The sequence below is a fragment of the Nicotiana sylvestris genome, chromosome 3 (assembly GCF_000393655.2).
Source record: "Nicotiana sylvestris chromosome 3, ASM39365v2, whole genome shotgun sequence".
NCBI classification, from domain to species: Eukaryota; Viridiplantae; Streptophyta; class Magnoliopsida; order Solanales; family Solanaceae; genus Nicotiana; species Nicotiana sylvestris.
Genome location: NC_091059.1, coordinates 192,427,652 through 192,442,171, shown reverse-complemented (window position 1 = coordinate 192,442,171; position 14,520 = coordinate 192,427,652). Strand labels below are relative to the sequence as shown.

Below are 14,520 nucleotides of genomic sequence, written 5' to 3'. Positions count from 1 at the left end.
CTCTCCCTTCTATCTTACTATTTTTCCGCATTTCCTAGACTATTGATGTATTAGATATTCAGACTTGTATTAGAGTCTCCAGACTCGTGACACCACATTGTTAGGGCTGCGTAGTTTATTGTTATTTTGACTTTTCATATATCTTTGTTGTCGTAACACTTATAATGAATTTGGTATTTAAAACTTGCGTTTGAAAATGGCTTAATGTTATTAGAAAGAGGGTTGTGGTTATTGATTAGTTGGCTTGCCTAGTAATATGATAGGCATTATCACGGCCGGTATTTAGGGTTGTGACAAGTTGGTATCAGAGCCTAGGTTACATAGGACTTGAAAGTCATGAGCCGATTTAGTAGAGTCTCGCGGATTGGTACGGAGACGTCAGTATTTATCCTCGAGAGGCTGCAGAACCTTTAGGAAAATTCTTCATATTCTTGAAATTCTTATCGTGTTATCTTGTTGATCCGAATACTAAACTTCTATTATTCCATTCTCTCACAGATGGTGAGGACACGAGCTACCGGGCAAGGTGGACGACCACTAGTTCCACCAGTTAGGGCCACTAGAGGCCAAGGCCGTGGTAGGGGCAGAGCAGTTAGGGCAACACCTGCAGATCCACCAACTACCCCAGTTCAGGATCACGTCCCAATGCTGGATGCTACAACAGCACCAGCTTAGGAACCAGCTGTGCCTATGGTGATTCCAGGCCGTTAGGACGCTTTAGCTCAGATCTTATCAGTGAGTACCGATTTGGCTTAGGCGGTTTCAGTTACTACGGCCGCAACTACTTCTCAAGCCGAGAGAGGCACCCAAACTCCCATTTCTCGCACGCTTGAGCAGGTTGTACAGGGACTCCAGACACCGGGGGCACCTCCAGCCTAGCCGGTTGCACCAACTTAGGAGTTTGTGGTTCCAGTTATGCCGGACGACGAGCAACGTCAACTTGAGAGGTTTGGTAGACTCCAGCCCCCGTCATTCAGCGATGCAGAGGGTGAGGATGCCCATGGTTTCTTGGATAAGTGTTAGAGGATGCTTCGTACAGTAGGGATTCTAGATACCAGTGGTGTGGCATTTACCACCTTTCAGTTTTCTGAGGCTGCCTTCACTTGGTGGGAGGCTTATGAGAGGCGTAGGCCTGTTGGTGCAGCGCCCCTTACTTGGCAGCAGTTCTCCGTTCTCTTCCTGGAGAAGTATGTACCACAGTCGCACCAAGAGGAGCTGCGTCAGGAGGAGATGACGGTGACGCAGTATGAGATGCAGTTCTCTGAGTTAGCCCGTCATGCGGTTTGGATGGTTCCCATAGATCGAGAGAGGATCAGGAGGTTTGTTGATGACCTCACATACCAGCTTCAGATTCTCATGACTAGGGAGAGGGTGACAGGTGCTACCTTCGAGGAGGTTGTTGATATCGCCCGTGAGATTGAGACGGTTCGCCGGCAGGAGCGAGTGGAGAGGGAGGCCACGAGGCCTTGGGGATCTGGTAGCTTTAGTAGTGCTCCTTTGAGGGGTCAGTTCCAGCAAGGCAAAGGCCGTTCATTCAGGCAGGCCCATTCAGCTTGCCCAGGTTACCGTAGAGCACCATCTGGTTATGGCTTTCATAGTTCTCATCAGGGCCACTCATCACTTGGTGCCCTCCTAGCTCAGAGCTCGTCTCGTGCCTCATCAGTCCAGGGTTCTTCCATGCCATCTACTTGTCATTACGGTGCTAGGGGTTCCCTTCAATCCCCATTTCCAGCACCGGGGAGTTGTTATGAGTGTGGGGAGTTTGGGCATATGAGGAGGCAGTGTCCTCATCTTCGTGATGGTCAGTCTCAGCAGAGGGATCAACCCTCGACTTCTGCTCCAGTTACTTCACCACCCGCCCAGCTAGATAGGGGTGTAGGTCAATCAGCCAGGGGCCGCCCTAGAGGGGGAGGTCGATTAGGTGGTGGTCAGGCCCATTTCTATGCTCTTCCGGGTAGACCCGATACTATGGCTTCAAATGCTGCCATTACAGGTATTGTTTCAGTCTACCATAGAGATGCCTTTGTATTATTTGATCCCAGTTCCACCTTTTCTTATGTGCCATCATACTTTGCTTGTTATTTGGGTACACCCCGTAAGTTTCTTGCCTTACCTGTTCATGTATCTACCCCGATGGGCGATACTGTTGTTGTAGACCGTGTGTACCGATCATGTGTGGTGACTATTGGGAGTCTGGAGACCCGAGTGGATCTATTATTATTGAGCATGGTGGATTTTGATATCATTTTGGGCGTGGATTGGTTATCTCCATATCGTTCTATTCTGGACTGTCATGCTAAGACAGTCACATTGGCTATACCGGGTGTGCCACAGATCGAGTGGCGAGGTGTGACTGATTATGTTCCTAGTAGAGTGATCTCATTCTTGAAAGCCTAGCGTATAGCTGGGAAGGGTTGTCTTTCATATCTAGCGTTTGTGAGGGTTGTCGGAGCTGAGACTCTCAGTATTAATTCTGTTTTAGTTGTGAGGGATTTTCCAGATGTGTTTCCTGCTCACCTGCCGGGCATGCCACCAGACAGGGATATTGGTTTTGGTATTGATCTGGTGCCGGGCACTCAACCCATTTCTATTCCACTGTATCGTATGTCACTAGTGGAGTTGAAGGAATTAAAAGAACAACTTTAGGAACTCCTTGATAAAGGGTTCATTCGGCCTAGTGTGTCACTTTGGGGTGCACCGGTTCTGTTTGTGAAGAAGAAGGATGGCACAATGAGAATGTGCATTGATTATAGACAACTGAACAAAGTAACAATTAAGAACAAATATCCTTTGCCTCGCATTGATGATCTATTCGACCAGCTTCAGGGAGCGAGAGTGTTCTCCAAGATTGATCTCCGTTCAGGTTATAACCAGTTAAAGATCAGGGATTCAGATATTCTTAAGACGACTTTCAGGACCCGACATGGTCATTATAAGTTCTTATTGATGTCTTTTGGGTTCACCAATGCCCCAACAACGTTCATGCATTTGATGAACAACGTGTTTCGGCCATATCTTGATTCATTTGTCATAGTCTTCATTGATGATGTTCTGTTGTATTCGCGTAGTCAGGAGGAGCGCTCGGAGCATTTGAGAGTTGTATTGTAGAGATTGAGGGAGGAGAAGCTTTATGCAAAATTCTCCAAGTGTGAGTTTTGCTCAGTTCAGTAGCTTTCTTGGGGCACGTGGTGTCCAGCGAGGGTATTCAGGTTGATTCGAAGAAGATAGGGGCGGTTCAGAGTTGGCCTAGACCGTCCTCAGCCATAGAGATTCATAGCTTTCTTAGGTTGGCAGGTTATTATCACCAGTTTATTCAGGGATTCTCATCTATTGCATCGCCCTTGACAAAGTTGACTCAGAAGGGTGCTTCATTTATATGGTCGTACGAGTGTGAGGAGAACTTTCAGAAGCTCAAGACAGCTTAGACCACAGCTCCAGTACTAGTTTTGCCATCAGGTTCAGGTTCATACACAGTGTATTATGATGCTTTGAGAGTTGGGATTGGTTGTGTGTTGATGCAGGAGGGTAGAGTTATTGCGTATGCTTCTCGTCAGTTGAAGCCCCATGAGAAGAACTACTCCGTTCATGATTTAGAGTTGGCTGCCATAGTTCACACATTGAAGATTTGGAGATATTACTTGTATGGTGTGTCTTGTGAGGTGTTTACTGACCATCGTAGCCTCTGACACTTGTTCAAACAGAAGGATCTCAATTTGAGGCTGCGGAGATAGTTGGAGTTGCTTAAGGATTATGATATCACTATATTGTATTATCTGGAAAAGTCCAATGTGGTGGCCGATGCTTTGAGCCGAAAGACGGTGAGTATGGGGAGTCTGGCATATATTCCAGTTGGGGAGAGACCCCTTGCAGTTGATGTTTAGGCCTTGGCCAATCGGTTTGTGAGATTAGATGTTTCAGAGCTCAGTCGGGTATTGGCTTGTGTGGTTTCTCGGTCTTTCTTATATGATTGCATTAGAGAGCGCCGGTATGATGATCTGCATTTGCTTGTCCTGAAGGACATAGCTCAGCATGATGATGCCAGAGATGTGACCATCGGTGATGATGAGGTGTTGAGGATGCAAGAATTTGTGTGCCCAATGTGGATGGGCTTCAAGAGTTGATTCTGGAGGAGGCCCATAGCTCGCGGTATTCTATTCATCCGAGTGCTGTGAAGATATTTCAGGATTTGAGATAGCACTATTGGTGGCGGAGAATGAAGAAAGACATTGTAGAATTTGTGGCTCGGTGTCTCAATTGTCAGCAGGTGAAATATGAGCATCAGAGATCGGGTGGCTTGTTTTAGCAGATGGTTATTCCTGAGTGAAAGTGGGAGAGGATCACTATGGACTTTGTTGTTGGACTTCCACGGGCTTTGAAGAAGTTCGATGCTATTTGGGTGATTGTAGATCGACTGACCAAGTCTGCGCACTTTATTCCGGTGTGTATCACCTATTCTTCAAAGCGGTTGGTAGGGATCTATATCCGGGAGATTGTTCGCTTGCATGGTGTCCAAGTTTCCATTATTTCAGATAGGGGCACTCAGTTTACTTCACAGTTTTGGAGGTCTGTGTAGAGAGAGTTGGGTACTCAGGTGGAGTTGAGCATAACTTTTCATCCTCAGACGGACGGGCAGTCTGAGCACACTATTTAGATATTGGAGGACATGTTGCGTGCTTGTGTCATTGATTTTGGAGGGTCATGGGATCAGTTTCTACCGCTGGCAGAGTTTGCCTATAACAATAGCTATCAGTCGAGTATTCAGATGGCTCCATATGAGGCTTTGCATGGGAGGTGATGTAGATCTCCAGTTGGTTGGTTTGAGCCCGGTAAGGCTAGGTATTGGGGACTGATTTGAGTACAAGATTTTTTGGATAAGGTGAAGGTGATTCAGGAGAGGCTTCATACAGCGCAGTCGAGACAAAAGAGTTATGTTGATAGGATGGTTCGAGATGTGTCTTGCATGGTTGGCGAGAAGGTTCTGTTGAAGGTTTCACCCATGAAGGGTGTTATGAGATTCGGGAAGAAATGGAAATTGAGTTCTCGATTCATTGGGCCTTTTGAGGTGCTTCGGAGGGTTGAGGGAGGTGGCTTATGAGCTTGCTTTGCCGCCCAGCTTGTCGAGTGTGCATCCGGTATTTCATGTTTCTGTGCTTCGAAAGTATATTGGGGATCCGTCTCATGTTTTGGATTTTAGCACGGTTCAGTTGGATGATGATTTGACTTATGATGTGGAGTCTGTAGCTATTTTGGGTCGGCAGGTTCGAAAGTTGAGGTCAAAGGATAGAGCTTCAGTGAAAGTGCAGTGGAGAGGTCGGCCCGTGGAGGAGGCTACCTGGGAGACCGAGCGGGAGATGCAGAGCAGATATCCTCACCTATTTGAGGCTTCAGGTATGTTTCTTGACTCGTTCGAGGACGAACGTTTGTTTAAGTTGGGGAGGATGTGACGACCCAGACAGTCATCTCATGAGTTACCGCTCCATTTTCCCTATTTCTGCTTCATTATGCTTTGTTTATCCGTTTTATGTGGTATTGAGTTGGTCGGATCGAGTTCGGAAAGGATTTGGTAAGGTTTGAGATACTTAGTCTCTTTAGAGTGAGTCTAAGTTGGAAAAGTCAACCGGATGTTGACTTATGTATTAGAGGGCTCGGATGTGAGTTCCGATGGTTCGGTTAGTTTCGGGAGGTAATTTGTGACTTGAGAGCGTTATCGGAATTAATTTTGGAGGTCCGTAGTAGATTTAGGCTTGAATTGGCGAAGTTGGTATTATGGCAATTTTCGGTTGGTAGGCGAGACTTCAATATAGGGGTCGGAATGGAATTCCGAGAGTTGTAGTAGTTCCATTATGTCATTTGGGACGTGTGTACAAAATTTTAGGTCATTCGGACGTGGTTTGGTTGGGTTTTTGATCGAAAGCGTAATTTAGAAGATTTTAGAAAGTTTGGCTTGAATCCGATGTGTTTTGGATGATTTGATGGTGTTTGAGGTGTTTTGATGATTGGAACAAGTTTGAATAAGGTATTACGATATGTTTGTGCCTTTGGTTGAGGTCTCGAGGGCCTCGGGGTGATTTCGGATGGTTGACAGAGAGGTTTTAGACTTGTTACAACTGCTGAACTTTGTTGTTTCTGGTATTTCCGCACCTGCGAATGGTTGAGAATTTACCAGGGATGGTTGAGAATTTGTTGTTACAACTGCTGAACGGATGGTTGAGAACTTTCCAGGGACCGCACCTGCGCAGTCGCAGGTGCGGAAGACTGAACGCAGAAGTGGCTTGTGCTTTTAAGTGAAGGACCGCAGAAGCGGCGATTGGACCGCATATGCGGTACCACAAAAGTGGTGGGATGGTCGCAGATGCAAAAATCCCTAGGCAAAAGGTATATATTACTTTCTTCGCGAATTTTTTAAGGAACTCCATTTTTTGAAGACGAGAAAGAGGCTAAGGCATAAGATTTCAAGAGGAATCAAAGGATATAAGTTGGGTAAGTTCCCTAAGCTTAATTACTTAGGTTTAAGACCATTTTTCACTGATTAATCATGGTTTTAGTCAGTATTAAGGAAGGAACATTGGGGATTAGGTCTTGAGTTTAAGAGGCCTTTAAATGAGGATTTGAGAGGTCATTTGGACTCCAATTTTAGTGCTCTTGATATGCATAGACTCGTGGGGAGACGAGGAATCACTTGATGTAAAAATTTCTGAATTTCGAGACGTGGGCCCGGGGGTGGGTTTTGGTAATTCCAGGATTTTTGGTATTTTTCAATTGTTTTCGCTTGGGCTTCGTTCCCTTGGCATATTTTGACGTCCTTGTTCTGATTTTGGATAGATTCGACGTGTGTGGAGGCCGATTCGAGGGGAAAATGTATCGTGGAGTAGTATTTTCACCGGTTTAAGGTAAATAACCATTGTAAATCTGGAACTGAGGGTACAAAACCCCGGTATTTGACTTGTTTTGATAAACGCGGTGACGCACATGCTGAGTGACGAGCGTGTGGGCGAGCACCGGTAGGGATTGTGACTTGGTCCGTCCCGTAGAGACTATTAAGCAGCGTATTTGATTTGGAAATATTATGTTATTCCGTATTTTGGATATTATACTGTATCATGGGTTGTATGCCTTGTTTGGGGCCTAATGCCGACCTGTAGAAACCCTTAGGGGCATTTTGACTATTTTTCCTCACTTTACTTGCTAGAAGCAAATCCTCAGTCATGTTTTACCTGCTTAAATATTTAAAACTATTTTTATTACTCTACTCCCAATTGTGAGGACTGTTTGGGCTGAGTTCCCTAATTTCCATTGTTGTGCCCGAGAGGCTGTGAGGTTAAAGACCGAGAGTGGTTAAGAACCCAATTGTGAGGATATTTATATATATGAGAGTTATGGATCGGGCTGCACGCCGCAACAATACTTATATGGATCGGGTTGCACGCTGCAGCGATATATATATTGGATCGGGCTGCACACTGCAGCGATATACCGCTTGGGCTGTAAGAGCCACTCCGGAGTCTGTACACCCTCAGTGAGCGTAGTCGACTGTTATATATGGATCGGGCTGAACGCCGCAGCGGTTACTATGATTTCTATGAGATACTAATGAGCCGAGTGCTAAGAGTGAGTAATGTGTGATGAGAGTCGAGTCACGAGTGACTGAGAGGCCGCCCGAGGGGCCATATTCTGAGTGATTACTTGTCCAAAAGGCCTTGTTATGATATTTTCACTGATTTCACTCTTCTTTTAAATAAGCCTTTGTTTGATATACCGCTAAGTACTTGATTTCAAATGTTTAAACTGGAAATGTGATTTTATAATGGAAACATATTTTAAACTGTAAAGATGACATGATATTCTGTTGATTATTCAGTTATGTATTTTTGAACTGCTCGTCACTACTTTCAGTCCTTATTTACTCTATTTACTTACTGAATTGGTGTACTCACGTTACTCCCTGCACCTTGTGTGCAGATCCAGGTGCCCGAGCGGCCGAGTGAGGGCTTTCAACTATTTCAGTATTTGACGGAGACTTCGATGTAGCTGCATGGCATCCGCAACCCTATTCTCTCCCTCCTATCTTGCTATTTTTCCGCATTTCCTAGACTATTGATGTATTAGGTATTCAGACTTGTATTAAAGGCTCTAAACTCGTGACACTAGATTATTGGGCTGTGTAGTTTATTGTTATTTTGACTTTCCGCATATCTTTGTTGCCGTAACGCTTATAATGAATTTGATATTTAAAACTTGCGTTTGAAAATGGCTTAATTCTATTAGAAAGAGGGTTGTGGTTATTGATTAGTTGGCTTACCTATCGGCCGGTATTTAGGGCCGTGACAACTAACCCTCTTAAAATAAATAAAAATGTTTCGCAAAGCTCAAAAAGGTTTTTCAATTTTGAAAGTGACAAAAGATGGTGTTCAAAAGGATTAACTCAGAGTCGCCACCTAAAATTGGTTTTGGTGTGCCAGGTCACCATTTTTTTTAAAAAATAATTTTCCTTTTAAAACACTTTGGACTCCAAAACTAAGTCTACATCAGAGATTCGGGTAAGGGGGTTCATTTGACTCGGAGAGAAGGTGTTAGGCACTAAAAATTACGGTTGCGTATATGTTCAAGTTGGCTTTTAAAATATCCAAATTGAGGTGAAAACACACAAAAAGAGAATAGATACAAAAAGTTCAAGGTTATCCCTACCTAAATAAAAGACAAACAAATGAAAAAATAAAATAAAAATAGAAACAAAATAAGATATTACACCATGCTTCCTTCACAAGCTCGTCACGACCTCCAAAATATTTACAAAGTACTTCGGGGCATTCCCCGGACAATATCGACTAAAGGGACAACCTCTCACCTTAACAAAACTAAAATATAAACGTCCTAAAGGTTTGCCTACCCAAATGTGGTCGGCCTAAGCATGCTCCTAGCGGGGTAAACGAATAGTAAAACTATAAACAATAGCAATGAAGATTTAAGATCCAAATTATCATTCTTTTTAATGCCCCAAACCTTCGGCTTATTTCTCCATCCAATTTGATTAAATTACCAAGCCACAAAAAAACAAATATCACATCTAACAAATGTCTAGCAAAAATTGCGTTATCAATGACCAAACGCATAAGAAAGGGAAGCAAGACAGACAAAGATAAAATAAAGGAACATATATAAAGATAACATTAAATATCTAGATCAATGCATCATCCTAACAGGCATAAGAAGAAACGAGCAGAATGTATATACGAGCCGTTTAAGACATAAGCGCCTACTGTACCATTTTTAAAGATATCGTTACTACATGAAATTGGTAAAACTCATTTAAGCTAACCCATATTTTCTCAACAATGAGTGTGGGTGGAACTGTAATGCAAAGGCAAGTCAGACTCCTTCCAAATACGCAAACTACTCTAAAAGGACAAAAATAAACCCAGAATGTGCGATCAAAGAAAACAGATCTACATACTTATGAAATAGTTAAGCTAATACCAAATGACACAACTAGCTTAGACAACATTCAGGAAACATGCTTGTTACTTTCGATACAAATTGAAGGATCCAAGCAGTGGTAAAGCAAATTCATGGAAATACAATGATTCTATCTTGCATTAAAAGTCTATAAAGGTTATTGAAAAAAAACCTATCTATGTTTTAGAGTTTAGATCGAAAAAGGAATCTCAAACCAACGTGCTGTAATTTTCTTAGTGAATTGGCTTCAAACGTTCAAAACGAATCCAACACCATAGCTATATAAAATTGCGAACCAGAACACACTTTCAAGCTCATTTTGACTAAAAACAAAAACAACAAAAAAGATTTAAGAAAGAACAAACCAATTGACATGATCATCACCAAAAAGAAATATATTAATAAATCTGTAATCATCACTAATTAATCCATCTTCTAATGGCTTAGTTAAGGCTCAATTCGTAAGCGAGATAAAGAGAAAGAGGAAAGAATTGAACCTGTTGAGTAAGTTCTTCCACTATATGAAAATTCAACAAATACAGAGATTTCAACTCCCAAAATTTGAAACGAGAACAGCAAGCAATCGAGCAGAAATCGCGAGCTAAGCCACGAACCTCGAACGAAAACTCGAATCGGTACCGGAATTTCAAATCCAAACTCGGACTTCAATCAAATTCTATCTTTTAAAACGAAAATTGAAAGTGGAAAGAAGAAGAAACATATATTTTTTTTTTGTATTTTTCTGAGATTTAAATTAAACTAAAAACAAAACTGGAAAAAAATGAAATCCGAAGATGAAAAGGGCTAAACTGAATTTGCTTTCATTTGTCTTATTCTGGTTGTTTCAAGAAGACCAAAATCAGAGAAGGAGATTGATGATTTTCCAAACCCTTCTTTTTTCCTCCCCCCATCTCTGTCTGTGACCTCTCTTTATTGTGCCCCAAATAGTGCTTAATTTTTCTATTATCTTCCACTCACTCTTTCTTTTCCCCAAAAATCCTCCCTTCCTCTCAAAGTCTTGTCCCCATTATCTATTCTTCTTGCTTGGAGAAAGTTGCAAGAAATCCAAAAAGATGTGTGGTCCCCTTTCATAAAAATGGAGTATGCTTATATAAAAATGAAAATGTGTAGAGTGCTGATGAAGTGAGGCAAATGAAGATAAAACAATTAAGAGTGCACCGTGTGTATTGTATATGTCTAAAATAAAAATAATTTATGAAAAAATAAAGTAAGTGGAGTGTGTCATTGTAGATTGAAAGGTAAAAAGGATTTGATTGTAGTATGTCATGTGAGTTGGTTAATTGATCATTTCCTTCTCTTTTTATTTTTAGATAAAATAGCTAAGTAAAATACTACTACTTATCTAAAGTTTTAAAAGAAAGATTAACATTGCTATATTAAAGAAAATATAAAATATTACTCAATGTTTACTGCATATGTACAACTTAAAATCAAAACAAATAAAAATATGTAATTTATTTTTTTAAAAAAAAACTTGCTTACTATCATTTTTTTTTCAATTTTATGAAAAGTAAGAAAAATTATAAGTTGATAGTCAAAACCAATTAGCTAAAATAAAGGAAAATATTTTTGTTGTTTTTATTTTTAATATAAAATAAAGCAAAAAAGTTTAAAATATTCAAAATAGTATTGTTAGACCTAAAACTAATATCTAAGCACTAAAAGGTATAAAATTTCGGGGAGGGTCAAAAATTACATGTCTACAGCTGCCCCTCTTTGACTGGAAACACGAAGAGATTTCAGACAAAGAACGACGAGACAGGTTTTTGACCCGACCCTTATTTGGAAAGACCAGAAACTAAAAGAAAGGAGAATGTGACCGAGCCCTGGTATTTGAGCAGCCTACATATCCTTGGCTATAAAGGAATCATGCCACGTGTAGTTCAGAAGTGAGAAGAGCGATAGAGTATACCGAGGTGGAGAGCCGGTTGAGGTGCTATCAAGGTTCCGGTCCGCGGTTCCTGCTATTACATCAAAATTAAAAGGAAAAATTACAGCAAAAATAAAAGAAAAATACAAGGTCCTATCAACTTCTTGTCTCGAATCTTCCTTGAATCCCTATTTGATCCTTAAACATGAAATTAAAAATTCACCCTATTCTTCAGGTGGGTATCCTGCTGACTTGAATTTGAAGAAAACTGGAAGTTTGACCCTGTTCTTCAGGCGGGCTCCTGATGCCTCTTGTATTTGAGAATTGAAAGTAAATCTGAAATGAATTTCTTCGTTCTCCAGGTGGGCGCCAATGACTCACATAAAACTGAAATAAATTCCCTCATTCTCCAGGTGGGCGCCTACGACCGACTTAAACTTGAAATGAATTCCCCAGTTCTCCCAGTGGGCGCCTGCCACTGACATAAAACTTTGAAATGAATTCCCTCGTTCTCCAGGTGGGCGCCTGATGCTTCTCTGACTTGAACTTGAAAATTAAAAGTTGACCCTATTCTTCAGGCGGGCTCCTGATGCTTCTTGAATTTGATAATTGAAAGTAACTCTGAAAAGAATTCCCTCGTTCTCCAGGTGGACGCCTGCCGCTAATTTAAAACTAAAATAATTCCCTCATTCTCCAGGTGGGCGCCTGCAATCACAATAAAATAAACAAAATAAAGAAAATTTTCTGCCCTAGTTTGTACCAGGAACATTTGTGACTGTTAGTTAAATCCCATTTTCCAGGAGGGTCCTGAAAATTTAAATCAAATCCCATTATCCATGAGGGTCCTGAAAACTTAAAGCCTGATCCCATTATCCAGGAGGGTCTTGAGAACTTAAAACTGAACTTACCTGGAACAGGCTTTCCTCATGGAGGATTCTTGTAAAACAAACAAAATTTCTTGCCCCTTTTTCAAACAAAGAAAATCTTGTTAGTTTAAAAATGTGACGGTTAGTTTGTGGCATCCTTACTGAAAGTGTTTGCTTCTGCCACTACCATGCTTCATTCTGATTAGTTGCTTCGGGCTAACAAAGAATTTTTGACCTTTTGATTGAAACTGGACCACAAAATCTCTGAATGGCCTGAGTCTCTTACACTCTCTTGTTGCATTGTGTTTTCATTCTGAAAGTTGCTAAACCTTTGTATTTTCTCAAATTTCCAGAATCACATTACCGCCTGAACTTCAGTTATCACCATACTGCTCATTCTAAATCATGTCACTTGTGATGTGCTTGGCCGAACTCCGCTTTGTGCAATTTAAAAGCTGGTAGTAGGATTTGGGATCCTTTCCTGCTTGTTCAACAAGGGTTGACTCGAAAGAGACTCATAAAGACAGACTCAAAGAGCACAGTGAAGTGATTTTTGACAAAAGGAATGAAGGAAAATTTTGAACAAAGATGACTGTGTGAAGAAGAATGGGAGAAAAATACTTATCTGAGTGAAGCGACTGGATCCAATGATCATGACATGCATTTCGGATTGATCAGCCTAATCCATCCAACCAATCATATTTTCAGTTCATGTCATGTCTTCATATTTCAAAATCGGGCTTTCAATGATCCAATTTCTCTGTAACGTCATGAGCTTCATTCGACTTGTAGTGCCCCAAAAGGTTTTCACCAACAAGCCTCTCTCATTTATTCATATCTCAACTTACTATCGCCTTACAGTTCCCGCGAGGATTTTCACCAATAAGACTATCTCATTTTAAACTTTCTCTTAGCTCACCATCGCCTTACGGTGCTCGTGAGGGTTTTCACCAATAAGACTCTCTCATTTTATTCATTTTTCATTTGTGCCCATGAACAAAGTGTTACCCATAATGTAAATCATACCTCTATCTCTCCTGACTTGGCATCCTCAAAGATTGATCGGAAGGTCTTTCTTTGGACCGTAATGTAGGATTTTGGACAAGGCTAGAAAAAAAAGGGTGTCATGAAGGCTTAAAATAGTTTAAAATGAAAAGGGTTCAAATTTAGAACTTTCGGAATCAGATCTTTTGCAAAACCAAAACTTCTGCCCCAGTTTATTTGGGTCTGGGGTATTTTAGGTTTTTATTTTGAGGGGACCGAACCGTGTAAGGTTGCCTACGTATCCTTAAAAGGAATCAGGTCGAACGTAGTTCAAACAAAAGTTGTTTGTTTTTGTTACTTTTCTTTTCTTTTTTTTCCTTTATTTCTTTTCTATTTTTTCCTTTTTTTCCTTTTTCTATTTTTCATTTTTTCATTTTTTTTCTAATTCTACTCCTGATTCCGAAAGAGGAGTATGAAAGAAAATAAATAAGGCTCAAAAGGGATAACAAATGATAAAAGTGTTTGGGTAGCAGAACAAAATACCTTCGTCATTTCAACTTTGAACATGCCAAGTACAAAATGCGAATGAAAATAAGAAAGAACTCATACATAGTACCTCTTGACTGCATCACAATTGATAGCCATATCTACACATTTGCCTTCTATATCTGTTAAATACAAAACATCATTGGATAACACTCTTGTCACCATGAATGGCCCCTGCCGGTTTGGGGCAAACTTGCCTTTAGTTTCAGCCTGATGAGGAAGGAAGCGTTTTAATACCAGCTGACCCATTTCGAATTTTTGAGGATGCACCTTCTTGTTGTATTCTCTCGCCATTCTCTTCTGATACAATTGACCATGACATACTGTAGCCAACCTTTTCTCATCAATCAAACTCAACTGCTCTAGCCGGGTTTTGACCCACTCATCATCATCAATTTTATCTTCTGCAATGATCCGAAGGGATGGAATCTCAACTTCCATAGGTATAACTGCCTCAGTTCCATAGACCAGCAAATAAGGAGTTGCACTCATTGAAGTGTGAATAGTAGTGCGATAACCCAGTAAGGCAAAAGGCAACTTTTTATGCCATTGCCTAGAACCTTTCACCATTTTACGAAGTATTTTTTATGTTCTTGTTAGCAGCCTCGACAACTCCATTCGCCTTGGGATGGTATGAAGTGGAATTTCGATGCATAATCTTGAACTATTGGCATACCTCTTTCATCAAATGACTGTTGAGGTTGGCAGCATTGTCTGTGGTGATCACCTTGGGAATTCCAAACCCATAAATGATATTTGAATGAACAAAATCCACCACTG

The 14,520-nt window shown here is 41.1% G+C and overlaps 1 protein-coding gene across 1 annotated transcript; it reads right to left on the bottom strand.

Annotated features, from left to right (window-relative positions):
• Positions 1-12,030: 12,030 nt before the first annotated feature.
• Positions 12,031-14,310, bottom strand: LOC138888522 (uncharacterized). The gene is made up of 2 exons (XM_070170396.1): positions 13,811-14,310; positions 12,031-12,049 (listed from the first exon to the last, which is right to left on the bottom strand). The coding sequence occupies exons 1-2, from the start codon at positions 14,308-14,310 to the stop codon at positions 12,031-12,033; spliced, it is 519 nt and encodes a 172-aa protein (XP_070026497.1).
• Between the last annotated feature and the right edge of the window lie 210 nt (positions 14,311-14,520).